The following is a 25,934-nucleotide window of genomic DNA, read 5'->3' as shown; positions in this document are numbered from 1 at the left end:
TAAAAACAATTTTTTAATGAATTTAATGAATTGTCATTCTACTTTCCTCAATTGTTCACAATGTAAATTCTCTCTCTCTCTCTCTCTATATATATATATATATATATATATGTATGTATGTATGTATGTATGTATGTGTGTGTTTTATTTGTGCTGATAAATAAATAAATAGAGACTAGTATAGATCTATTTCAAGCTATTTAGCTCTCATCAGCTAGCCATACCCTTACTGGGATTCGAACCTGTGCTGTATAAGGGTATTGCTAGCTGATGAGAGCTAAATAGCTTGAAATAGATCTATACTAGTCTCCCCTTATTTATTTATCAGCACAAATAAAACACAAATATAACAAAGGCAACAGTAAAAATATTGGGTTTCTGTCGTGATGGACTCTTGTGACGAGCTGATTGACAGATGATGGAAGCAGTTAGCTTCCTCCCATAATTGGGGCTTACCAGGGGTTGTATGTATGTATATATAAATATATATATATATATATATATATATATATCTGCTAGTTAATGTTTGGAATTTAGATGCAACTTCGGATATGGTATTGATAAAAAGGTGATTTTAAAAAATACTTCTGATTGTTATCGTCATGCATATTTTTAAAGAAATTTGTATATTTGAAGAAATATCAACATTGTTCTTTCTATCCTTAGAGTATGAAAAAACAGTCATATCACTTTTTGATTGTGGTCTCTTTGAAAATATTCTTAGAGCAGCTCATTCAGGTATGTATGAAACAAAATGTAATAACTCTTATAGTTTGTTGAATCAAGGCTATTCCTTTTAAACTAGTTAAGAATACAAATAAGTAGATAAGAATGCCCTATTTTTAAGTACTGTGTTCCTTTGGTCATGTCAGTCATTTGATCTGGAAAAAAACTCAGCAAATAATATTTTCAGGCAACACAGTGAAACCTCCATTTAGCAGACTTCAGATGCTACAGTAAAAACCAATTTTTCTACCCAACTCTCTCCACAAAACAACAAAGCATTACTTTCACTGTATGGCTTCAGTGGCAATTTGGACCATTTTTATGATATTATATAGATGATACATTATATTATTATTTAATGTCATTTGTATAATTATAATACAAATAATGTAAATTGGCACTCTGACACAACTTGTATAGATGTTTGGAGCTAATGGATACTTTATCCATGTAAATGATCCAGTAAAATGAAATGTAATGATATTGCTTTGTAGGCAGACAAAGGATGGGGACTATTTTATTGCAAATCAATACTGGTGCTTTGTGCCAATTCTGCCTCGTTTACTTCAGTTGCACTCTTAAACTGACTTGTATGTGACTTTGTGGAACAATACTTTCGGATTGCTGTGCCTGGCTCTGCCATTCTGGAGTAGGGAGAAAGCTCTTGGTACGCTGCTTCTCTGCTTAAGAGTGCCTCCGGTTGTTATTCTTGGAGAGATACATAGAATATCTCTTTTACATACCAGTTATACTTTGACAATTTTTCACCAACAAGTTTGTGGGTTTTGTTGTTTCTATTTTGGGGGCAGATGAAAAAGGGAAAGAAAAGAAAGAGAGGAAAAGAAAGGGGAGGGGAAATTATAGAAGAGAAGAGTTGGCAAAAATAATGGATGGTCCCCATCACTGCTCACCCTAAGATAGCAATAGCAATAGCATTTAGACTTATATACCGCTTCATGGGGCTTTCAGCCCTCTCTAAGCGGTTTACAGAGTCAGCATATTGCCCCCAACAACAATCCGGGTTCTTATTTTACCCACCTTGGAAGGATGGAAGGCTGAGTCAACCCTGAGCCGGTGAGATTTGAACAGCCGAACTACAGAACTGCAGTCAGCTGAAGTAGCCCTCAGTGCTGCATTTAACCACTGTGCCACCTCGCCACCTAAGTTCCCGTATTTGACATTCTTCCTGAAGGTCTATGGCCCTTATGTTTCCCCAACCTTGTTACCCTCCTGGCATTGCTCTTCTAAATCTGTATATTTTAATAGTAGCGTGTTTGGCATAAATAATATGTTAGATATATCTCTGCATATATTGCTAATCTTAAGCACTGATTTTAATTTATACAGGAACTGAGGAAAAAATTCAGAAACTAATGAATAACCGGAAAGGATTGGATGCTCAGATTGAATTTTTAAGAGATTTAAAAGAAACAATATTTCCTGCCTCAGAAGACACAGATAATACCTTAAGTAGTATCTCTCAATAACTTGCCATCTTTAAAATGTTCACTGATTTTTTTCCAGGTTACTTTGGTAGAAGACATTTTACACATGGGTAACTGCTATTTTTCCATTTTTACAGTTGAAACCTTTTTGATTTAGCCAATGTTTTACCATTAGTTTTAAATTAGAATGTATAGTTCCAAGATTATAGCTTCAAATACCTTCTATTAGATGAAAATTGATGGAAGAAAATGAGTGAATTCACCATATACATTTTATCTGCTGATGGCATTATTAACATAGTACTGTAAATCACTCTGGTTTTGGTTTACGTTTATCTTAGAGCTACCAGATATGGGTTACGATACGACGATCACTAGAGGATAAAAAGACAAATACCCAATACTTACCTGCCACTTAATGATCATTCAGGTTTTTGCAATTCCGACTCGGTATCTCTTATCATATACACTTACTTAATTTCCCAAAGAAACTGTCCTTCCTGCTTCAGGTTTTATGAGAAAGATTGTGCATATATACTTATACATATATTTAGATAGTGGTTCACTGTGCTAATGAGGCCAATTTATATAAATCTCAATTGGTTCACATCAAGTAAAACATTTCAGCAAACCTGCTACTTAAAAACTTTATGTCTTAAAGAATATTCCAAATTGCTTAATTGCAAGTAATAATTTAGTAAAAAGTATTTTCTAATAATGTATAGTTATTTAAATTTATACATTTGTACTCCTACATTTACATACCCTTTGCAGAATTTTTAAGATTGGACCATTTTGAAAATAAACATGAATTATGAGCCAAAACACTTTTTAAAAATGTGTATGTGATTCAAATTAAACCATTAAAAATACTTGAGAGACCGCCTACTACCAATTACCTCCACTAGACCGATAAGATCGCATAGATTAGGCCTCCTCCGAATTCCATCAGCCAGCCAGTGTAGACTGGCAACTACCCGGAGGAGAGCCTTCTTGGTGGCTGCTCCGACCCTCTGGAACGAACTCCCCGTGGAGATCCGGACCCTCACCACCCTCCAGACCTTCCGCGCCGCCCTTAAAATCTGGCTATCCCAGCTGGCCTGGGGTTAAAGACTCTAACCCCTACTCGAATTGTATGACTGTTGAGTTCTTAAATGATGTAGTGCCTTTATGTTGTAAATTGTTTGTCCTTCCCCCCCCCCCTTTTGAACTGTGAGCCACCCTGAGTCCCCCCAGGGAACAGGGCGGCATACAAATAAAGTGAAACTAAACTAAACTATTATTAGGTATCAGATAACAGCACAATCATTAAACCATGGCAATAAAAGAAATAATAAATTACTCCTGTCCAAAAATTTGCACTTTCAACATCATGAACCTCAAGTGATTGCCTATCATGCAAGGTATTTAATCTTTTCTCAATCCTTTGGGAGAGCCTCCTAGAAACTGAGATTTAGATAAATTTGCAACAAGGACTAAAGTGTTGTATCTTATGATTCTTGATGAATGTATTTTATTTTTCTCTTTGTACACTGAGAGCATATATACCAAAGACAAATTCCTTGTGTGTCCAATCACACTTGGCCAATAAAGAATTCTTTTCTATTCTAAAGTAGGAAGTAACATACCTCCTTTCCTTCCCGTTACACTTCTGTCTAGCTCTGAGCAGACTTGCTTTCTCAACCTTTACTTTTCTGGTATCATTTTTATCAATGACAGAGGAGAAAATTGCTTTTGAGAAACTCTCCAGATAGCAACTTTGCTATGGTTCAGCTTCCAAGTCACTGACACATTTAGGTGATATAACCATCCAGAGGCAGATTTCAGTGGACTGAGCAACAGGTAGCTCAAAGCCCAACACCAGTATGCAGCCCATTCCTCCATCATCCATTTCTTTTCAGGTTTTATTAAACAATTTTAAGAGCAGTGCAGTGGTTTAAGAACTAAACTACTGAATATTGGACTGCTTCAATAGAGAAAGCAGTAACCATTTGACTTTAATTCAACTTCTGAAGTATGAGCTAGTTCTGCATACTGTAAGTTTAACATAGACAAATCAGGATACGTTCAGTGAAGGACAATAGTATCAGAAGTAATACAAGAAATACTTGTATTTCTTCCTACAAACAAGGAAGCATTAAATCTCATGTAAACAAGAGATTAAGAGGCTGAGTGACATCATATTAGATATTTCAGATTAACAGTTGGAAGGGACCTTGTAGGTCATCTATTCCAACCCCCACATCCAAGCAGGGGACCCTATACTAGGTGTGTCAAATTGGCGGCCTGTGGGTTGAATGTGTCACATGCAGGCCATGCCCACTCTAGCTCCGCGAAGGGAAAAAACATCATGAAACATCAAGTGACAGCAATGTGACACTGAGTTTGACACTCATGCCCTACACCATTTCTGACAGATGGCAGTCCAATCTCTTCTTGAAAGCCTCCAGTGATGAAGCTCCCACAACTTCTGAAGGGAAGCTGTTCCATAGGTTGATTGTTCTGTCAGAAAATTTCTCCTTCTCTATTGAACCTCGATCAATTTCCATTCATTATGGAAATTGATCAATTTCCATTCATTATTCCTTGATTGGCCTTCAGGTGCTTTGGAAAACAGGTTGACCCCCTCCTGTTTGTGACAGCCCCTCAAGTATTGGAACACTGCTATCATGTCCTCCCTGATCCTCTTCACTAGACTAGCCATACCCAGTTCCTGCAACTGTTCATCATATGTTCTAGTCTCCAGTCCCCTAATCATCTTTGTTGCTCATCTCTGCACTCTTTCTAGAGTCTCAACATCTTGTGACCAAAACTGATACAGCATTCTAGGTGTGGTCTGTGGTCTTACTAAGGCTTTATAGAGTGGTATAAATCCTTCATGTAATCTTGATTGAATCCCTCTGTATTAAGGTATTGGTCAATTTGTTCTCCTCTGCACAAAAGCATTAGTAGTAACAGCTTCAGATTTTTAAAAAAGACAAAAAATGGCCTTAGAAACAGATGAGCTAATTCCATTTTAATAGAGATTTTTAAACAAGATGATTATTAGAAATCCATGGCAACAGATGCTGAAGCAGCACAGGATAGGTTTTACATATAAGGGTCTTTTAAGCTCACCTGATTCTGGCAAGGTAAGAGGACTATGAGGGGAAACCTTAGTCATCCAAGAAGTGATTTCAGTAAACCACCAATAAATGAACAGCACCAAGTCAGAGTCAAACATCAGTCACTCCAAGAAGAAAGAAGCATAACTCTTCAGATCAGAGAATTGAAAGATCAAACTTTTCTATAGCAAATAACTTAATAGCTTTTCTCATGTATTCACATTTCAGAAATGCTGCGCAAATAATTAAGTTCCTAAATTCATTCCGACTTTTTTGGTGAAAAAAGGAGTCCATCCAGAATATCACAGTTCTCATATAAAGATTATTTAATGTATAATTTTAATAAAGTTTAGAACTCACATTAGGCAGGCATCCATTTTATTATATAGATTATACATAATCACAATGCAAAACAGCTTTCCGACAGTCATTTACTTTGAATGATTTAAGTTCCCAAAACAGAACATTATGCAATTATTTTCCAAACATAATACACTTCAAAGGAAATACAAAAACAATAATTCCAATTTGTTTAGGAAAAACAATCTGGTCCTTCAACATTTCAAGTTATTGTATACCTCAATGTACTTACAGTGCAAATCTATTACATCCCACTGAATTCAGTGAGACTTATTCCTAGGAAGATGTATAGAGAAAGGGAGTATTTTTCACAAATTCTTCTCAAATGACTGAGTGCAAGTTTCCTTCATATATATACAGAGAGGATTATTCCTTTCTCAAAACTCCCTTTATTCCATGTAAGATATTTTCCAGTTGCCATTAGAGTGCTTCAAAAGAACAAGAGGTACCACAATGTGATTATAAAAATTAATAAGTCATCTCTGCAAAGAATCTCTGACATTATTTTGGCTACTTCTACCAACGCCACCTGTTCTGATTTTTTCAAGAGTTACTTATAACAGTAAATAGATCCAACTCTTTGGAGTAACAAAACCCAAGTAAAGTGCTTGCTACTTAATTTGGAATCCCTTTAAGAGTACAGCTGTTGGGCATTGTGGTTTTATATTGCAGGTGATATAATTAATTGGATCTATGAGAAAAAGGCCTGAAAGCTGTGGAGATAATAGTCCAAAACAAACACATCTCTCAGTTCTTAAATGCTCCATGTTTACTGGCTTTAGCAATGAATTCCTTTAACAGAGAACCATCCATTTGCCAGAAGGCAGATGTCTGGGTGACTTCAGTCAAATGATTGATACAAAACTTAAAGCAGAATTCTTCTAAATCCTGGATAGAAAACAAAAAAAAATTAAACTCATTCAAAACAAGTTTTAAATTAAAACATTCAATACTACCAATGCCGAAGAAAGTATTAACAGCATACACAGCATTTGTTATGTTCAACTAGGTCATTCTGCCACTTGTTTTAACCACAATAGAAAAAGGAAATATTTTAATTTTACCTGCCTTCAAATCTTTTTCCATGTATGTGAAAATACAATTTGAAGTAGATATAAACAGATATAGTAGCATTAAGATAGCACTTTTAAGTATTTTATTTCCAGATTATATTAGATTAATTTTGAATTAAACTACTTCAAGGTGGACTACCTCAATTGAACAAAAACCTATCAATAAGTAATGTATTTGGTATTAAAAACAGAATAAAAGTATTATGATGGGACAAATTGTTTCGCATTCTTATTGCAGCAGAAAAACCACTCTCTTAATAGATAAATCATCCCTAAAACTTCACAAATGTTCTCTCATAATAAACTTGGATCAATTTGCCATAACACTGCAAATAATTATTTGGGCAGATGTGTCTATTCTGACTCTTCTCTCTTCATTTTTACCACTAAAATGCTTATTATTTGATAATTCATGAAGAGAACTGTGATAGCCTCCAATCATGTTTTACTATGTATAATGCAAAGGTAAAAAGCCTGTACTTTGGCAATGAGATACATACGCATCTCCAAGGTGTTGTGGCGTAAGCCTGCAAAAGAGTTTTGACTCTCGGGGGGTGGTGGTGGTGCCTAGCATGACTCCAAGGAGCTGAACTGAATTAGATCTCAGGCTCTTACAATATTGTTGTAAACACAGGACTGCATTCTGCAGAGCCCAAGGCTCAATTCCTTAGTCCCAAATAATGTTATGGCAGCTGAGATAAGGTCCAACTGAGGGGTGGGTTCCTGCCAGTTCTAACTTCTTCTATAGAAGAGGTTCCACAAATCTACCGTGCTATTTAGAACCGGTTCCAGTTCCCTCCCCCCACCGTCCGCACCACGCTTGCCCCGCCCACCACTCACTGATTAGCTGGCTCACCAATCGTCCCGCCCACCTCTAAGAGTCCTATCTAAAACCTAAAGTCTTAAAGCTGTCAAGTTTGAATACCCCTGGGTTTTTTTTTTCCTAAAGGGTTAGGGGTGCAAGGATCTTGTAACTTGACAGCTTTAAGACTGGCACACTTCAATGCCAGAGTTCCTGAGCCAACATTTTGGTTGCTAAGCAAGAGCGTTGTTAAGTGAGTTTCACCACATTTTATAAGTTGGTCACGCCCACCCGGTCACATGGCTGGCAAGCCACTCCCGCAAAGCAGGCCACACCTACAGAAGAGGTTCTAAAAAAATTTGAAACCCATCACTGGTCCAACTGGTCAGAAAGCTCTAGTAATCTGATCAGACCCTAAGTTGAGTATGAGTCTCAAATGCTAAATCATGCATCTGGCTTCATATCACCTGGAAATTCACAGAATGCAAACTGATGAAGATATAAATTGCCAACAAACACATCTTTGTCATTCTAAAACATTTTGTTGCTCATTTCTATCACCCAAGATGACTCTCCAACTATGTCTTCACATAGCTCATCCCAAGACATATCACTCAAACACTCCCAGGACAGTACTCCAATTTCCCACCAGTATTCATCCAGTGTATATGCATACACACACACACACAGACCTCCTTCTGACTTCTACCTCCCCTCTTAAATTCATGTTGTGCCCAGCTGCTTCACTGTTTCCCTAGCAATTCCCCAACGTGCACTAGAGAGGGCAGACTAAAGGGGACAGCTGATTTACCTCTGCATCATAGCGCACTGCTGCAGTGAGCAGCGAGAAAGCATTCTCCACTGTGATTCCTCTTTTGATGAGATGCTGGCACAGCTTTTTCAATCGGTTTTCACAGTATGATGTAGCCAAATCCAGTAGCCCTGAAATTAAGAGTTCTTTAATCTTATGCAGAATCTCCTGCACATGGATCATAAAGTATAAAAAGTTGCACTGAAAGTGTAAAATCTTTACACATCTTAGGAGGCAGAGTTCACCAGAGAAAGGCATATTCAGTCCATTGTCCCTTCTCAATCGGCTCTGGCAGCTTAAGAGAAAGTAGACTGAAGAGGCCTGAGTGACACGTTCTTTTGATCCCTTCCTGTAACTGCTGCATGCCAGGATGTGGACAGCTTCTATAACTAATACACTATGTACAGTTATCTAATGTGCAAAAGGTCTTTGAGTTTAATTCCCAATGGGTGGTCTGAATCCAGAGAAGAAATCAGTCTTGCTGTCATTCCTGGGGTACAATGGAACCTAATATCTAATCAGCAAGGTATAAACACAAATTCAGCAATATAATGGCACTTTGGTATAATATATGCAGTGTGAGATTTGTTAGATATATATTCTAACTACAATGGTTTCCACCAAGGTCCTCTGTTCCGGCGGGAACAGAGGTTTAATCCTATTGGTCAAAGGGTCTGACAGCTCCCTATAAAAGGGCTGCTGTCAGACTCAACCTAGCCTAAAGTAGCAGCACCTTCACACCCTGGCATCAGCCTACGAGACTACCAGGACAACCGGGTCCCCATCGTGGGCCAAGGAAACGTGTACGAACAGCTTTGGCTCGAATTAGAGACAAAGGCCTCCATCTCAAAAAAGAGAAATGCCAAATTAATGTGCCAAGGGTTGAATTCTTAGGGTAACTAATCAACAGCTCTGGGAGTCACCCGACCTCACAAAAAATCAAAGCTATTCAGGACACCCCACACCTCGCAATCAAACCGAGCTGCAGGCGTTTCTCGGGCTCCTTAATTTCTACAGCATCTTTCTTAAATAGAAAGCCACCATTACTGAGCCATTACACAGTCTCCTGGCTAAGAACGCAAAGTGGTCCTGGGGCAGGACTGAGGCTGCCGCTTTTGCCGTGGTAAAACGTCTCCTGTCAGCAGACTCCTTCCTAGTCCAATACAACCAGACCCTGCCGTTGATGCTGACCTGTGATGCTTCCCCATTCGGCGTCAGCACTGTCCTCAGCAACTGCATGCCCAACAGAACCGAAGCCCCTATTGCATTTTACTCCAGGACCTTGTCTGCCACAGAGCGGAACTACAGCCAGATGGACAATGAGACTTTGGCTGCAGTGGCTGGAGTAAAGAAATTCCACGAATACCTATATGGCCGGGATTTCGAACTGGTTACTGACCACAAGCCGTTGTTGGGCTTACTGGCTGGGGACCGACCTACCCCAGTGTCATTATCACCACAGATGACCAGATGGACCATCTTCCTAGTTGCCTACTCCTACTGCCTCATTTACTGACCAGGCTCCACTTTGGGGCACGCTGACACTTTAAGCCACTGCCCACTTCCTGAACTTCTTGCTGACCCTACCGCCAAGAAGCCAGTCCTCCTCACTGACTGCCTTGAGACTGGGCCTGTCTCGTCCAATGATGTTGCCCATCACTCTGCAAAGGACTCCACCATCAAACAAATTTTGAACTGGATGTGGAGGAAGTGGCCCAAGGGGCCTTTTGGGGCTGATTTCAAATTGTATTTTGCCAAACACAATGAGTTATTGATTGTTCCACCCAAACTGTGCATTGCAGTATTAGAGGCTTTACACTTAGGGCATCCTGGAATTGTCAGGATGAAGTCTTTGGCTAGGAGTTACGTGTGGTGGTCTAACATGGACAGGGAGATCAAAGAGTGGGTGGCTATCTGCACACCGTGCCAGAAGTCCAGACCAGCTCCCCCAGAGGCACCCACTAAGGAGTGGGAACGACCTCAAGCACCATGGTCTAGGGTGCACATTGACTTTACTGGCCCAGTTCATGGCCAGACATTTCTCATAGTTGTGGATGCCTACTCAAAATGGTTAGAGGTAGTCCTGATGACCTCCACTACAGCAGAAGCAGTCATCAAGGTGCCACTGAGACTTTTCTCCACGCACGGCCTGCCCGACATCTTGGTCTCTCACAATGGGCCCCAATTCACGGCCATGCAATTTGAGACCTTCCTAAAAGCTCAGGGAATCAGGCATGCCCTGGTTGCGCCATTCCATATGGCCTCCAATGGTCAGGCGGAGAGAATGGTGAGATCTGCAAAAGAGGCCTCTGGCAAACACAGGTTGACCACTATTTGCTAATTCAGCACATCACACCCAGTGCCACTACAGGGAGAAGCCCCTTTGAGCTTCTTATGGATTGCCGGCTAAGGTCCCACTTAGACCGGCTACACCCCAATTATTCTGCCTCATCACCCCCAGACTCCACAAGCAAGATTTGGGCAATTAGCGTAGGGGATTCGGTATACGCCCACAACTACGACGGGGGAACTCTGTGGATTCCTGCCACAGTGAAAGGCATCACCGCCCTCGCTCTTGGCTCTTAGAGCTCGAGGACGGTAGGAAATGGAGGGGGCATATTGACCAACTTTGTGGCCACCTCTCCAACTCCACACTTAGACAACCAGAGGTAACTCCTGCACAAGTTAGCCAACGCCCTACCCAAACAGAGCAAACACTCACTCTTTCCATGGCCAGCTCAAGCCCGAGGGTACCAAGAAACTTATCTGATTTTGTTGCAGGCCCGCGAGCTCTGAGCGAACCGGCTCTAGGACCTCCAGCCGCGGCCTGTGGAAGGTTCCAGGACCTTCCACCAAGCGGAGCTGCAGAGCAAACAGGTCTGTCCAATCTGTCCAAGGAAAACCTTTCTACTGAACTGCGCAGGTCAGGCAGAGCTACCCAAAAGCCCGCCTACCTGTGTGACTACATAACAGGTAGGATTGTTCCATCCAAGAGGGGAGGGGTGTTAGATATTTACTCTAACTACAATGGTTTCCACCAAGGTCCTCTGTTCCAGTAGGAACAAAGGTTTAACCCTATTGGTTGAAGGGTCTGACAGCTCCCTATAAAAGGGCTGCTGTCAGACTCAACTTCACTGGATTGTTCTCACTTGTTGTATTTAATAAAGAGCTGTTGTTACCGTTAAGCCTGTGTGTGCCTATCCATTACCCAATCTAACAGGATTCAAATAATTTAACATCCGCTTCTCTGCCCTAATGATTTCTTCCAGCAACCAGTTCACCAAACTGCTCACAAAGTTAACAACTGGTTCTCCCAAAGTGGTGCGAACTGGCTGAATCCCACCACTGCATATATGTATATTCGCCATTTAAAGAGATTCTCAGGTCCCTATCGGAACGCTGCCATTCTAGAAATGGGGGGGAAGCACCAGGGGTGGAATGGTTTGCATGCTTTCACTTTTGCTGTAACTGCTTGGGGAATTTGGGGGATGGGGAGAAAGATGGCCATCTGCACTGACTCCCTCTCTGCCGGTTCCAGCAATATATTAAAGGTCGCAATGCCCCAAGGAAGACCAATTTGAACCATGCAGCCTCGGAGTTCTCATAACATAACTGTTTCAAGAGTTTTACTTTCTTGAGAAGGTAGCTGAGGCAGGTGCCTTACAGAGATGCCATTTTTAATCTAACATATTCCAGAACCTAGATTGGTTGTTTGAACATTCTTTTCTCATCAGTTCACCACAGAACAGAACTGCAAACTGAAAAGGTAAGATGGACAGTAGAGGCACCAAGCGCTGCTAACATCTGTGGTAAGATGGCATCATCTCCCTATCCCTCTGAAAAATGAAAACAAAAAAATTATCCTGTTTCCTTAATTTCCCAACATAATTTTGTGAAAGATTACTACCTATGGCATCTTCAGGTGGCAAGTCAACATTGTCGGTGTATAGGTACTCAAGAAAAGCACGATACACTGGATAGGAAAACTGATCTACGTCTATCACTTCCTTCTCATCTTCATTCCAGTAGGACTGGAACATAGTACGGAAGTGCTCACATCTGCAAGAAAAAACACTGTAAAGCCTCCTCCAAATTGTGCACATTACATCAAGAACAGAAGAAATATAGGCAGCACATGGCTTCTTCAAAATGGTCTGCTCTCATTTTTGCCATCGTGAACAATCCTAGGTTTTTTCTATTAGTTTAAAGTCCAACCTGCTGTCCTAATAGCTATTCCTAATAGCTATTTTCACATGAGTAATTAAAGCTGTATTTTATATCTAGTATTCCACAAAAACTGTAGCCTCAAAATGAAAGATTACCCAATGCTTTTAATTTTAATCAAATTTAAAGTACCTATTGATGTATTAATCTATTCTTAATCTCATTTTAACACCTATAACAAGCAATTAAAAAGGATGTAAAATGGCAAGTTCATTAAAGAAGCAAAATAAAATACAGTATACTACATTACTAAAATGATTTAGGCATTTATTAACCACCTGGATGATTAGTTAAAAACATTACCTGATTTTTAAAACAGCTTTATGTACATAAATGAATTTTCCATCTACTCTAAACTTTAGATCTGATGTTTCAGGACTGTCAAATTCTCTCTTCAAAGACTCTGTCACTGTTAAAAATTCCTCATGCTCTGTAAAAACAATTATAACACCAAAAGAACATAGAGTCAATTCATGCCAGACTTCAGAGTTTTACACAATTTTGTTTGTTAGCTTTACAGAAGCATTCTTGTACTGTATCCCATAAAGGCAAAAGGGATCAATGATCCAAAAATATATATAGTACAGCTTTCATCAACAGACTGCTTCATTTAGATTTCTACATGACAATGAAATATATCATTCTTATAAAGAAATTGTGTTCCATGTAACTGGGCAGATCTGAAATATGAAACAAGTCTGATTCTAGAAAGGAGTTCTTAAAACAGAATATTGTGTTTTAAGTGTGGCACTTTAAATTCTAACACAATCAATATAGTTTCAGATTTGGGGTACTACAGTTCTCATCAGATGCCAGGATTCATGTTTTTTGACTATCAGTATTTTGGTATTTAGGTAGGTAAATCCGATTTGTCATTCTTCCTACCCTTCCAACTGCGTGTACAGGGAACAAGCAGTAGCACTACGTGAAAAGCCCCTTGATGCTTTCACAATGCTTCAGTTCCCATTTCTTATAAAAGTCATAACTTTAATTTTATGTTATGTAAGTTACATTCACTGTATTCCAGCTCCAGAAACAGGATAATTTGATGACTATTCTGTGAACATTATTTCCTGATCATGAATGTATAAAACTTCAAAACACACACAGACAAAATTATCAATTATAAACTTATAAGTCATATATACTGGAGAAGAAGGGAAGGTCAATTCTAAAATGCTTTCTTAAACTCCATTCTTAGCTGAGGCTCAGATTTTGTTTCCGCCCCCCCCCCCAAACCCACCCACTCCTCTTCTGTATAGACTAACTCTTCTTCTTTTCTCTGAAGGTTATTGCCACAGTCCATTACAGGCTTCCATAAATATGAGAAATTTTCACTTCTGCATCTGACATTAAATGTACTAGTTCTCACCTACTGACAGGAGACGCCACATCACAGAAGGAGTGGAAAAGCAAGCAAACACATCATCTGTGCAGGAAAGGTGGGTAACATGGGGCAGGACCACCGACTGCCCCCGACACTGACCCCACATGTAAACTAAGCCACTCTGTGTTTTGGCAGCAGATGTGTGAGTGGAATGGCAAGCAGCGATTTCGACAACCCTACACAAGGATAAAAGCAGACCACAAGTATTCAGTGCCACAGATGTCACAGTTGTCTTGTTGTTCTTATGCTGGCCAATCATTTGGTGCCTGATTTTGCTTTCACTATCATGTTTTGTTCCAAAACTCAATCTAGAGCCTTAAAGGTTAGGTACCTCCTACAGATAATATACTTACTGAGTAAAGAAAATGAAGATAAAGATGAGATAAAATAGAGCAGAATAGAATAGAATATGTAACTGATCTGTGCGCTCTTGTAGACAGGAATGAACAATTCTGTGTCCAATTCTGGTCACCGTGATACAAAAAAGATGCAGAGACCCTAGAAAGTATGCAGAAAAGAGCAACAAAGATGATAATGGGTATGGAAGCTAAATTGAGGGGAATTAGGTATGTTTAGCCTAACAAACAGAAAGCTTAGGGGTGACATGATAGCTTCCTTCCAGTATTTGAAGGGGTGTCATGGGGGGTGGGGTGGGGGGTGTCAACTTATTTCCCAAAGCACTTGATAAAAAGCAATGGGTGGAAGCTCATTAAGAGAGCGCCAACCTCGAACTAACAAGAAACTTCCCGACAGTGAGAACAGCTTGCCAGCCGGTGTTGTAGAGGCTTCATCGTTTTTCAAGGAAAGATAGCACGCCCCTTTGACTTGGATGGTAGTATATAAGGCTCCTGCCTTGAGTAAGGGGTTGAACTAGAAGACCTCCAAGATCCCTTACAACCTTATGATTTTATATTGTGAAGAACTCAGCTAAGGACTTGCCTCTCCTTTGCCATCTTAACCCTTTCCTCTTCAGATTCAGAGAAAAAGCTTTTTCCTATGTGTGTGTGCTAATGTTTGTGCTTACAAACAACCCATAAACAGAGTCACTTGGCTGAGATGGGTGGATATGGACATTGATTTCCCCATCCAGCTGTCTGCAATTTATTTAAGCAACTGGTGGCTGATGGTAAGTACTGTGGCCCATATAACTTTGGGCATGTAGAGTATAAAATAAATAACTAAGGGGGCTTCATTTCATTGCATTTGTCATCTTTTATCTTTGTATTTTATTCTTTTTATAGAAAATTATTTGACTGTTACTAGTTTCCCAGGGTCACCCAAGAAGCACAAGGCCGCTGATAAATAACTTTGGAGATAAGAAACTGTTTCTCTGTTTCTTGCAACAAAGAAAGAAGCTGGTGAGAAAGATTTGAAGAGTGGGAAATGATGGCTGGTGATTCCAGGCACGCTGAAGTGTTGAAGCTCTGTCCTTTCCAGGTGATCCTGGGACAAGACTCTTGAAATATACCTGGGTGCAGTCCAGAGAAGACAGGTGTTGGCTGCAAGGGAAAGACAGCCTTGGGGCAAAGGAAATCAGGTGCTGGCAGCCGAAGAGAAAATGCTTGCTGACAAAATAGCTCAACTCTATAGAGAAAGGGGATTGTAGGGAAAAAAATGTAACTGCATTACATGCAAAGAAACTGTTTCTTTAGATATATGGGCACAATTAATGATAAATCACTGCCACATTCCTATTCTTATTTAGCTGAAGCAGAGAAGGGAGGAAGGTGCGGGTGGAAGACAGGTATTATGCATTAACTGCCTTAACAGAATACATTATTTCACCAGTATGAAAAGAAAACTAAGAAACTTCGTGGCACGACATAACTGCGGTAGACTAAAGCGTGCCGACAATACCGCGGCGATAAAACCCCGATGTCAAAAGCGCGCCGACAACAGCGCGATATAACTTAAGGTAAGGTTTGGGGTTAGGTTTAGGGTTAGGTTTAGGGTTAGGTTTAGGGTTAGGTTTAGGGTAGGTTTAGGGTTAGGTTTAGGGTTAGGTTTAGGGTTATTTTTAGGGTTATGTTACAGCGCGCTTCTGTCAGCGTGCTGTTGTCGGCGCGCTGTTGTCGTGCGGTTTTGACGGTGTGGTTTTGTCACCGCGCTTTAGTCACGCGCGCTTTAGTCTACCGCGGTTTTGTGGTGGAACCAGAAACTTGCCTTTCTTTGTTAAATAGGGGGGGGAATCAAGAAGAGCCCTTTTGCACTACATATTGGATTATTCCCCCTGAACCCAAAGTGCTCATTAACAAAATGCATGCACACATTTGTTTTCCAGAGCCATGAATTGGAGGTAGCTGATACAACCCTATTCCCAGCTCAGCAAGCGTTAGCTGCAGTGGCATTTACCTTTCCTTTTCCATCATGATTTGCACTGGGCTGAGATGATTGCTTTTGTTGCCAGTCCCCAACTGCCCATAAGTGTTTGCTCCCCAGGCATACAGTAAACCCTCATCTGTTAGTGCTAGCGTGTGCGCATAGCCACAGACAATCTGCAAATAAGTTTGTAAAGAAGGCAGGAGTTAGTATACATACCACTCCAGGATAGCAGTGAAAGGAGCATAATACAAGCTGCATGCTTGATATGCTAGAAGAGAAACCCTTATAGGAGGCATAAAAGCTTCAGTTATTAACAATTTTGTACCATATTTAGGTATCAGTTGGCTAGTCTCTAAAAACGGAATGGTAATTCTTCAATCCCAAATCTATACCCCTGCTAGGGCTGTACACACTTCCACAATTATTAGGGTGAAACAATGACCTCTAGCAAACATAGCATCTTTCTGTTCTTCATGAAATAAGATCAGTCTTTTCCAAGAGACTGAAAAGGGATGATTCTGGCTTACGAGTTCATTTTAATGGGTGGATTCCCTTAGGTAGCAGCTTCCTTTTACAATCTCCAAGTCTGGGATTTGTGGTCTGCTTTAATGAAGAGCAGAAATGAGGTGCTCACTGGAGGTCTGAAGCACTTACAAGTAGTTCTTGATTTAGAACCACAGCTAAACGATAGTTCAAAGTTATAACAAACTTGAAAAAAGTAAGTTATAACCTGTCCATGACTACTGTACTACCCTTGCAGTCATGTATTTGCATTTTGGGTGCTTGGTAGCTGGCTTGCATTTATAGCTGTTCCAGCATCCTGAGGTCATGTGCCGAGGTGGCGCAGTGGTTAAATGCAGCACTGCAGGCTACTTCAGCGGACTGCAGTTCTGCAGTTCGGCTGTTCAAATCTCACTGGCTCAGGGTTGACTCAGCCTTCCATCCTTCCGAGGTGGGTAAAATGAGGACCCGGATTGTTGTTGGGGGCAATATGCTGACTCTGTAAACCGCTTAGAGAGGGCTGAAAGCGGTATATAAGTCTAACTGCTATTGCTATTGCTATGTGACCACATTTTGCAACATTTTTTGTTGTTTTCTAGCAAAGGTGACATTGGATAAGCTGGATTCAAACTTATGACTATGTGATGCAGTAGCTTGCTTAACATTGTAAAAACAGTTGTACCATTGAGTCTGGTCATATAGTAACTCAACTTACAACTGCAATGACTTACAACCAGAATTCCTGGCTCAGTTGTGGTTGTAAGTCAAGGACAACCTGTACTCTTAATTGTTCTGGCTAGTGCCTGCTGTTACTGAAGCCAAGACAATCAAACATGCTGAAAAAGCTGAAATATAGAATATTTAAGAATGTGTACACTGAATGCCAATACCACAGCTCTGACTTTGCACTTCAGATACTACATGTTGTATATTATGCAGATTCCAAATGCCTTGAACAGCAATTACTCTGCCAGGGAACAGCACAGACCAATCTATGGTTTCACCACTTCTGCTGCCTCTCAGTTCTTGTCCACAAATGCATACTTAAGCTGTAGAAATCCATCAGAGCCATCCATAATGTACTGAAGAGAAGGACAAGATTGCTAATGGAGTATGAAGGGCAAAAGATAAAGGCCAAGGGACTAAAACTGATTTGTCTACACCTGATTTTTCTCAAGCTTTCAGGAAACTTTTCATTTCATTTGCTTTAAATATCCCAAGGTCATTCTCCAAGAACATCTAAGAATGCAGCTGTCTGCACGATTCAAAAGCAAAACGTTCAACGTAGATAACTTTCTATCCACTTATTTAAAAATCAGAATTGGAAGAGATGAGTGAAGTATAAGTTACACTTATCCCATTAACAAAGAATCTTCCCAAGATTAGGGACAATTTCCCAACAATCATTCAAGCAACAGAAAAGATAGACCTCTATACTCACCTGCATTACACAGACACCTTGAAGTGCTGCCACTCTGCACGGAGTTAACTGATTGCCATTATTTCCCAGACCAAGTTGTCCATTGCCATTGTACCCCCAGCCATAGACCTGGGGTGAGGAGGAGGTTAATTAATCATGTACTTTATTTCTACCCAAAAAGCCCCTGTTCTGAGAGAATAGAAGTGCTAAACTAGCAGATGTTCAAAAACTTTGAAATAGAATACACTGAAAGAAACCTTATTTTAAAACAAAGTCTTGTACTATTTCCTTTCTCATTCCCTACGTTCATAAATATACTTTATTATTTTAGAGGAGAAATCTTAATTTTTTTACAGAGATAGAAAATGTTTTCCATAGTTTACAGATTATTTTTGGATGGTGTAGAAGTCTGGATTTCCTATGAAACAGAAGGATTGGATCAATGCTACTCTCCATTGTGGAAGATAAGGTCAATGGGTATAATAGTATAATCTGCTTTCTATTTGCACATATAAGACAGCTTTCCACACCTATGCTTATAAAAGGTTACTGTACTGCAGAAGTGACTGCACTTTTTATACAATCACCCCGTTTTTGAGCTTTTTATCTGTATCATTACTAATAACAATGAAGATAAAGAGAATTAGCATGAACTCCCTAGTTCAACACTGCAAAAGGGGCAATACTTCACTTAAGATACCTGGAAAGAAGACTAACTGCTATTGACAAGAAATGTCATTGGGCTGCCTCTAGGTATTGTAGTCTAGTGACAATGCCTTACATAAAGTATCTTAGTTAGTAGATACTTAGTTAGTCAGCTGGCTAAGTTATGACGTAGGAAGATGTTATGTAGCTTGCAGCCAGTTCCAGGAAGTTTGTCCCCTTATCACTCTGGAAGTTTCTGACCAATTGAAGGAACACAAACTGGTCTACTTCCTTCTCATCTGTAACTCTGTAGTTTATTCCAGTAAAACCTGTTGGCATTCACACAAGTTTGAGCTTATTGTCACTGAATTCTAGATCCGGTACCAACACTCCTTAAATGGATATTGAAATAAGCAAGGCCTGTACTACTTGGAAAACAGCCCTGGGATCTTTGGATAATAAAACTATAAAGAATGATAAGAAATATAAGTCAAAAGGTCTCACAGACTGAAAACTAGCCATCTTGACGAGCCGAGATGGCGAAGTGGTTAAATGCAGCACTGCAGGCTACTTCAGCTGACTGCAGTTCTGCAGTTCGGCTGTTCAAATCTCATCGGCTCAGGGTTGACTCAGCCTTCCATCCTTCCGAGGTGGGTGAAATGAGGACCCAGACTGTGGGGGCGATATGCTGACTCTGTAAACTGCTTAGAGAGGGCTGAAAGCCCTATGAAGCGGTATATAAGTCTAACTGCTATTGCTATGACTGCTATCTTTTCCCAGGTATCACTGATACTGCAGAATTTCAGAGAATTTCTCTGAATTGCTCATATTTACATCTGAATCTATTTTAATTGGACATATGTTTAAAGAGAACAAAAAGGTAACTCTTCCTTTGAATTAAGCCAGTCTCCAGGAGAGCAAGAGCAAGGTCTGTCTTCATTCTGCAGCTCTTTGCTTCATCTCCTCACATCACACTTTTTATTTTATTTTTGGGTTCACATCAAATGTACACCTTCTCACACAATTGGCTGAAATTCAAGGCTTTGAGACAGATTTTCTCACTGAACAGAGATAGACACTTGATGCTTTAAAACTTATCATAATTTTTGAAGTAATCCTTTGTACTTTATTTGAAATATATACCCTTGTTAAGCGTTTTTCCAAATTTAATTTGAAAATTTTGCAAGGTTTGGCAACTTTATAGATTCTGTGCTAGTTCATATCCTCCAGAGAATTTTTAAAAGTGCAAGGGAAGGAAATTGACTAAAAATTGCTCCCCACTTTACCAATAAATGCCATTTTCACTACCAACAGAACATCCTCCAGAATTCTCTTCAGAAACAGGCTCTAGTCAGCGAAGAAAACATCCTTGTGCAAGAAAGTAAAATGTAATATTGGCCTGCATAACAAGTAGATGAGTTTTGTTTTTGTTTTTTTAAATCCCAATAATTAAACAGCACTTTGTTGTAATGAAATACTTTAACACTTCTGTTTGCAGAATCAGAGGCAAATGTGGAAGGCCACCAGATGCTTACCTCCCCATTATCTATGACTACAACGGAAGAAGTTTGACCACAGGCAATGCTGACTGCTACCTTAGCCTGTAAACAACTGGAGACTTTGCGAGGAGTTGGCTGGTTTGCAGTTGATCCTGACCCGACTTGTCCGCAGTTGTTATAGCCCCAGGCATATACCTTTTAACAAAGAACAAAGAGGGAGAAATACAAACCTTAATAGGTGAGCAGAAACATTGGTTCCACCACAAAACCGCGGTAGACTAAAGCGCGTGTGACTAAAGCGCGGCGCTAAAACTGCCATGTCAAAAGCGCGCGACAACAGCGCGCCGACAGAAGCGCGCTGTAACATAACCCTAAAAATAACCCTAAACCTAACCCTAAACCTAACGCTAAACTTACCCTAAACCTACCCTAAACCTAACTCTAAACCTAACCCTAAACCTTACCTTAAGTTAAATCGCGCTTCTGTCAGCGCGCTGTTGTCGGCGCGCTGTTGTCGGCGCGCTTTTGACATGGCGGTTTTAGCGCCGTGGTGTTGTCGGCGCGCTTTTGACGTTTGCGGTTATGTTGTGCCACGGAAACATTTCCCCAAAGCATATACTGTTTAACAATACAGGTACCAAAGTAACTCACTTTACAAGCCACAGACAAGTAGCATGGGCATTTATGATATACTTCAAAATACTGATGTGATTAACTTCTAATTACTGGCAACACAAAGCCATTGATATGGGAGTTTCTTCTAACACACTTGGCTAATGAAAGTGTGGATTTTACCTTGTAGTATATCCAGCAAACCTTAAGTTAGAAAGCGAACATTTTTTCTGCAGGAACCTGGAGCAGGGACCCAGTCAAGTGGGATCCCATTTGGAATCAATCCCTGTTATTACCTTTTTCCCCCCAAAGACAGACACAGTTTAAATACTGTTTTACAAGTTAAATGTAATGTTCATCCCTGAATGAAGGAATGGCCCAGATTCACTGGATAAAGGAAAAGGCAGCTATCAGCTTTAAATTGTTTGCCTTCCTCCAGTATCAGACTGCATTTTTCTCAGCTTCCAGCATTCAGCATTCACTGGTAGAGGATGGACAACACAATCTTTCTCCTCTGGTTTTTCCTGATTTCTTTTCATTCTAAAGTAGGGCCCATGCATTAGAGGTGGGTTGCCTTCTATCCAACAAGTCTTTTCTGCATTTTTCAAAAGAAAACAAAAGTCACATAGAAGTGAAGGGAAAGAAAGAGAACTGTATTCTACCTTAAAGAAAGCCGCAAGTATGCCTACAGCAACATGAGGGCTCTCTCTCTCTCTCTCTCTCTCTCTTCTTCCTAATTCTTCCTTTAAGAAAAAAATCTGACCATGCAAGCCTGACCATGTGTGCTCATTACTGTTAGGTGGCCCAATCCTCAATACTAGAGGAGGAGGAAGAATGCTACGCCACTACGATGCATGAGGAAGTAAGTAAGTAAGTAAGCAATAGCAATAGCAGTAGACTTATATACCGCTTCATAGGGCTTTCAGCCCTCTCTAAGCGGTTTACAGAGAGTCAGCATATTGCCCCCAACAATCCGGGTCCTCATTTTACCCACCTCGGAAAGATGGAAGGCTGAGTCAACCCTGAGCCGGTGAGATTTGAACTGCTGAACTGCTGATCTAGCAGTAGCCTGCAGTGCTGCATTTAACCATTGCGCCACCTCGGCTCTTGTAAGTAAGTAAGTAAGTAAGTAAGTAAGTAAGTAAGTAAGAGCAAACAGCCTTCAACTCATGTACAATGATAAAAGGTAAACTAGCAACAGGATCTACATGTCCAAAACTATCTCCAAAGGTTATAGCACTTTTCATAGTAGGCAAATTTCAAAGGTTTATATCTGATAAACTAAAACTAACTTCAAAACTAACTGTAAGCTTTCAAGACTTGAAATGGAACATTATCCCCTTCATGCAAAACAAATAAACTCTAGTACCTGTCAGATATGAAATTAAACAGGCTCAATCTCACAGAAGAGACCACATTGCCTCCAAATGTTATCCCAGAGTCAGACACTTTCTTTAAATATGTGCCTACACAATTTAAAGGAGCCAAGTTTCAACTTTCTGCATACATTTTTTCTGCAACTGGTCCTCTTCTTACTAAAACAGGTATAGTATATCTATAAATTTTATTCTATCCAGTTGAAAAATTTAGAAATTTCAGCACTTATAATTTTCCAAGCAAAGGGGAAATTCAACCATCATTATTCCAAATTTTATTTTTGAATCAGAAAGCCTCCTACTAGATTAAAAGAAAATAGGTCACTGTCTCACTGGGCACCAAATCAATGACGCCCATTCAACCTTTATTTTTACGCATGAAATCTTGTTTTTTATTGCTGCTACCAAATACTTTGTACAAAATATAAACCTGCATGAAATCAGATTGCCGAGAGTAGCTTATTTCCTGTTTAAAGATAAGAACTTTTATTAAAATAACATCTGAGATATTTCACTAAAAAACACAGATTAATGGTAGTATTAATACCCTTTCTTCAAAGACAATTTTCAAACCAAAAGTATATTCTTAACAGCAAAAAACTGAATAGCTAGTTAGAAAAGCAGAACTTACATCTCCTTCAGATGATAATGCAAGAGAATGGTGGGAACCACAAGCTACTTCGGTTACTTTCTTAGTGAGTAAATTAGTAGAAATCTGAATAGGCGTCACACCCTGGTTGGTTGTCCCATTCCCAAGCTGACTATATCCATTATGTCCCCAGGCATAAACTTCACCATCTACCCAAGAATAAACAAAATGAGGATGAAACATGCAATTATTCAACATTTGAATACCTAATCAGACAAAACAAGATTACATTTTAATAAGCACTATTATTATGCTTGGACACATAGCTAGTCAGTTGTGTAGATTGGGTTTGCTTTTTTATCTACTTATTATGATTATTATGATAAATTCTCTAATGACTTGTCTTGTGGGAGGATAATGCAGTGGTACTGGAGAACTTGAATGAATTGGCATTACTTGACTGGGAAAAAGTTAAAGAGCAATTAGTTAAAATTAAATGCACACATTCTTTCTGTAGTGTGAAGAATGTAAATGAGCAATATACTCTTCATCTTTAAAGCTTATCACATACATTTATCCATGTTAAACATTACAGTTATTTTAACTAAGGAACTTCATTATCCAAAGATCTGACACTCTTCAGAAGTTTATGATGCTGGGGAAAATGGAAAGAAAGAAGAAAGAGGATGACCAGAAGCAAGATGGATGTTTGAACTCAATTACAACAACATCTGCATGGTTGGAAAATCTGGAGCTAGGTGTGGGACAAACTGTCTTGCAGAAAATCTATCTATTGGTTGAAAAGACTTGACAGCAACAATGGGATATAGTTTATCAATCAACTAAAGGAACATAAATGAGCATGTTATCCAGCATGTTTGCAAACTAAACTTCCAACAGGCTTTAAACATGCACTTACTTTAGTTTTGAAAACCTAACTTCTAAATACTGGTTGACACAAGGAATGTTGTTTCACCATATATCATATTTAAAAATTAAAAAGGAATGAACATTCAATTTCTATCTCCTGTAAAGATATAATTATGTCACCACCACCCCATGACCCTCAGTCACTGATAGAAACACATTAAAAAAATGCAGTCCATGGCTGCAAAAAACCTGTCCAACCTATTGTGGGGGAAGAAAAGTGGCAAATGCAATTCACACCAAGATGATGGGCCACTGACAGAAGCAGACTCTCTCACTACAACCATTTTTGCATGCTCCCCCTAACTAAGAATCACGTGCTTAGATTTGTGCCTCTAATACTGCTCAGAAAAAGTTTCCCACCTTCTGTACTAAGGATCACATGCGGCCCACTTCCATAGCTAAGACTGCAGATCCTCTTTCCGCATAAACCTTCAAGTTTTTTTGGTACAATTGTACTCTGATTATCTCCAGTTCCCAGACAATTACTGCAGTTTAGTCCAAATACAAAAACCTGGGGGGGAAAAAGCAAAATCAATGAGCTGACATGGATATGTTCATTTCTGGCATGTTAAAAAAAAAAATCCAAATTGACTTTGCGGTGTATAACAGATATGCAATTAAACTGCGATTTATAAATATGGAATAAGGGACGGTTAGAAGATAAATCAGGTTTAAGACTCTGTACATCATTTCAAATTCAGGCAGGCTATTTGGAAGTGTCTTGGGACTGAAACAGTTTCAAGTTGAAAATGTTTCCAAATGACCAAACCATTTCTGTGTTTTATGCTTTTATGTAGAGTTTGCTTTCACATAGCAAAGTAGCGATGTATAGTTACTTTGCCATGTGAAAACACAGAAATATGTAGCTGTTTTTGTACAAAGTAACAAAGTAGGTTCCTGTAGCAGAATTTGAAGTACTTTCTTAATCTGTAGTGTCTCATGACACTACATGGGTAATTATTTATTTTAAGATAACTGACCTAATTTTAGTTGTTATTTCAACTTGCAGAAAGGTTAGGGTTAGTTCCTGACTGCTTTCTGGTTTGAAACCAGTCAGATATTGTAAAGTTTCCCTGAATATACAGGTGAAACTCAAAAAATTAGAATATCATGCAAAAGTTCATTTATTTCAGTAATGCAACTTAAAAGGTGAAACTAATATATGATATAGACTTATTACATGCAAAGCAAGATAGTTCAAGCTGTGATTTGTCATAATTGTGATGATTATGGCTTACAGCTCATGAAAACCCCAAATCCACAATCTCAGAAAATTAGAATATTGTGAAAAGGTGCAATATTCTAGGCTCAAAGTGTCCCACTCTAATCAGCTAATTAAGCCATAACACCTGAAAAGGGTTCCTGAGCCTTTAAATGGTCTCTCAGTCTAGTTCAGTAGGAATCAAACATGAGAAAAGCTGCTGACCTGACAGTTGTGCAGAAAACTATCATTGACACCCTCCATAAGGAGGGAAAGCCTCAAAAGGTAATTGCAAAAGAAGTTGGATGTTCCCAAAGTGCTATATCAAAGCACATTCATAGGAAGTTATGTGGAAAAGAAAAGTGTGGAAGAAAAAGGTGCACAAGCAGCAGGTATGACTGAAGCCTGGAGAGGATTGTCAGGAAAAGGCCATTCAAAAGTGTTGGGGACTTTCACAAGGAATGGACTGAGGCTGGAGTCAGTGCATCAAGACCCATCACACACAGAAAGATCCTGGACATGGGCTTCAAATGTTGTATTCCTCTTGTCAAGCCGCTCCCGAACAACAACGTCAGAAGCATCCTACCTGGGCTAAAGAAAAACAGGACCTGGTCTGTTGCTCAGTGGTCCAAAGTCCTCTTTTCTGATGAGAGCAACTTTTGCATCTCATTTGGAAACCAAGGATCCAGAGTATGGAGGAAGAATGGAGAGGCACACACTGCAAGATACTTAGTATGACAAATCACGGCTTGAACTATCTTGCTTTGCATGTAATGAGTCTATATCATATATTAGTTTCACCTTTTAAGTTGCATTACTGAAATAAACTTTTGCACGATATTCTAATTTTTTGAGTTTCACCTGTATGGAGGAATGACCAAAATATATTTTATACCTAGTGTGGATA

The 25,934-nt window shown here is 39.6% G+C and overlaps 2 protein-coding genes across 2 annotated transcripts in view; one reads left to right on the top strand and one right to left on the bottom strand.

The window, feature by feature from the left end:
• The window catches only part of SETDB2 (SET domain bifurcated histone lysine methyltransferase 2), a 54,013-nt gene extending 50,978 nt beyond the window's left edge, over positions 1-3,035 (top strand). Inside the window, exons 21-22 of the mRNA XM_032213041.1 lie at positions 667-738; positions 2,074-3,035. Of these exons, the coding sequence (XP_032068932.1) occupies positions 667-738; positions 2,074-2,213 (212 nt within the window). The 3' untranslated portion in view covers positions 2,214-3,035. The remainder of the gene's footprint in view (positions 1-666; positions 739-2,073) is intronic.
• A 2,542-nt stretch (positions 3,036-5,577) lies between these two features.
• RCBTB1 (RCC1 and BTB domain containing protein 1) overlaps positions 5,578-25,934 on the bottom strand; it is a 25,757-nt gene continuing 5,400 nt past the window's right edge. Inside the window, exons 3-12 of the mRNA XM_032213343.1 lie at positions 24,187-24,337; positions 22,939-23,105; positions 20,356-20,514; positions 18,197-18,304; positions 16,285-16,427; positions 13,918-14,108; positions 12,849-12,975; positions 12,229-12,380; positions 8,322-8,452; positions 5,578-6,523 (exon numbers count right to left, since the gene is read on the bottom strand). Coding sequence (XP_032069234.1) covers positions 6,383-6,523; positions 8,322-8,452; positions 12,229-12,380; positions 12,849-12,975; positions 13,918-14,108; positions 16,285-16,427; positions 18,197-18,304; positions 20,356-20,514; positions 22,939-23,105; positions 24,187-24,337 — 1,470 coding nt within the window. The 3' untranslated portion in view covers positions 5,578-6,382. The remainder of the gene's footprint in view (positions 6,524-8,321; positions 8,453-12,228; positions 12,381-12,848; positions 12,976-13,917; positions 14,109-16,284; positions 16,428-18,196; positions 18,305-20,355; positions 20,515-22,938; positions 23,106-24,186; positions 24,338-25,934) is intronic.

The sequence above is a fragment of the Thamnophis elegans genome, chromosome 3 (assembly GCF_009769535.1).
Source record: "Thamnophis elegans isolate rThaEle1 chromosome 3, rThaEle1.pri, whole genome shotgun sequence".
NCBI classification, from domain to species: domain Eukaryota; kingdom Metazoa; phylum Chordata; class Lepidosauria; order Squamata; family Colubridae; genus Thamnophis; species Thamnophis elegans.
The sequence above is the reverse complement of the archived record's forward strand: the minus strand, read 5'-3'. Positions and strand labels throughout refer to the sequence as shown.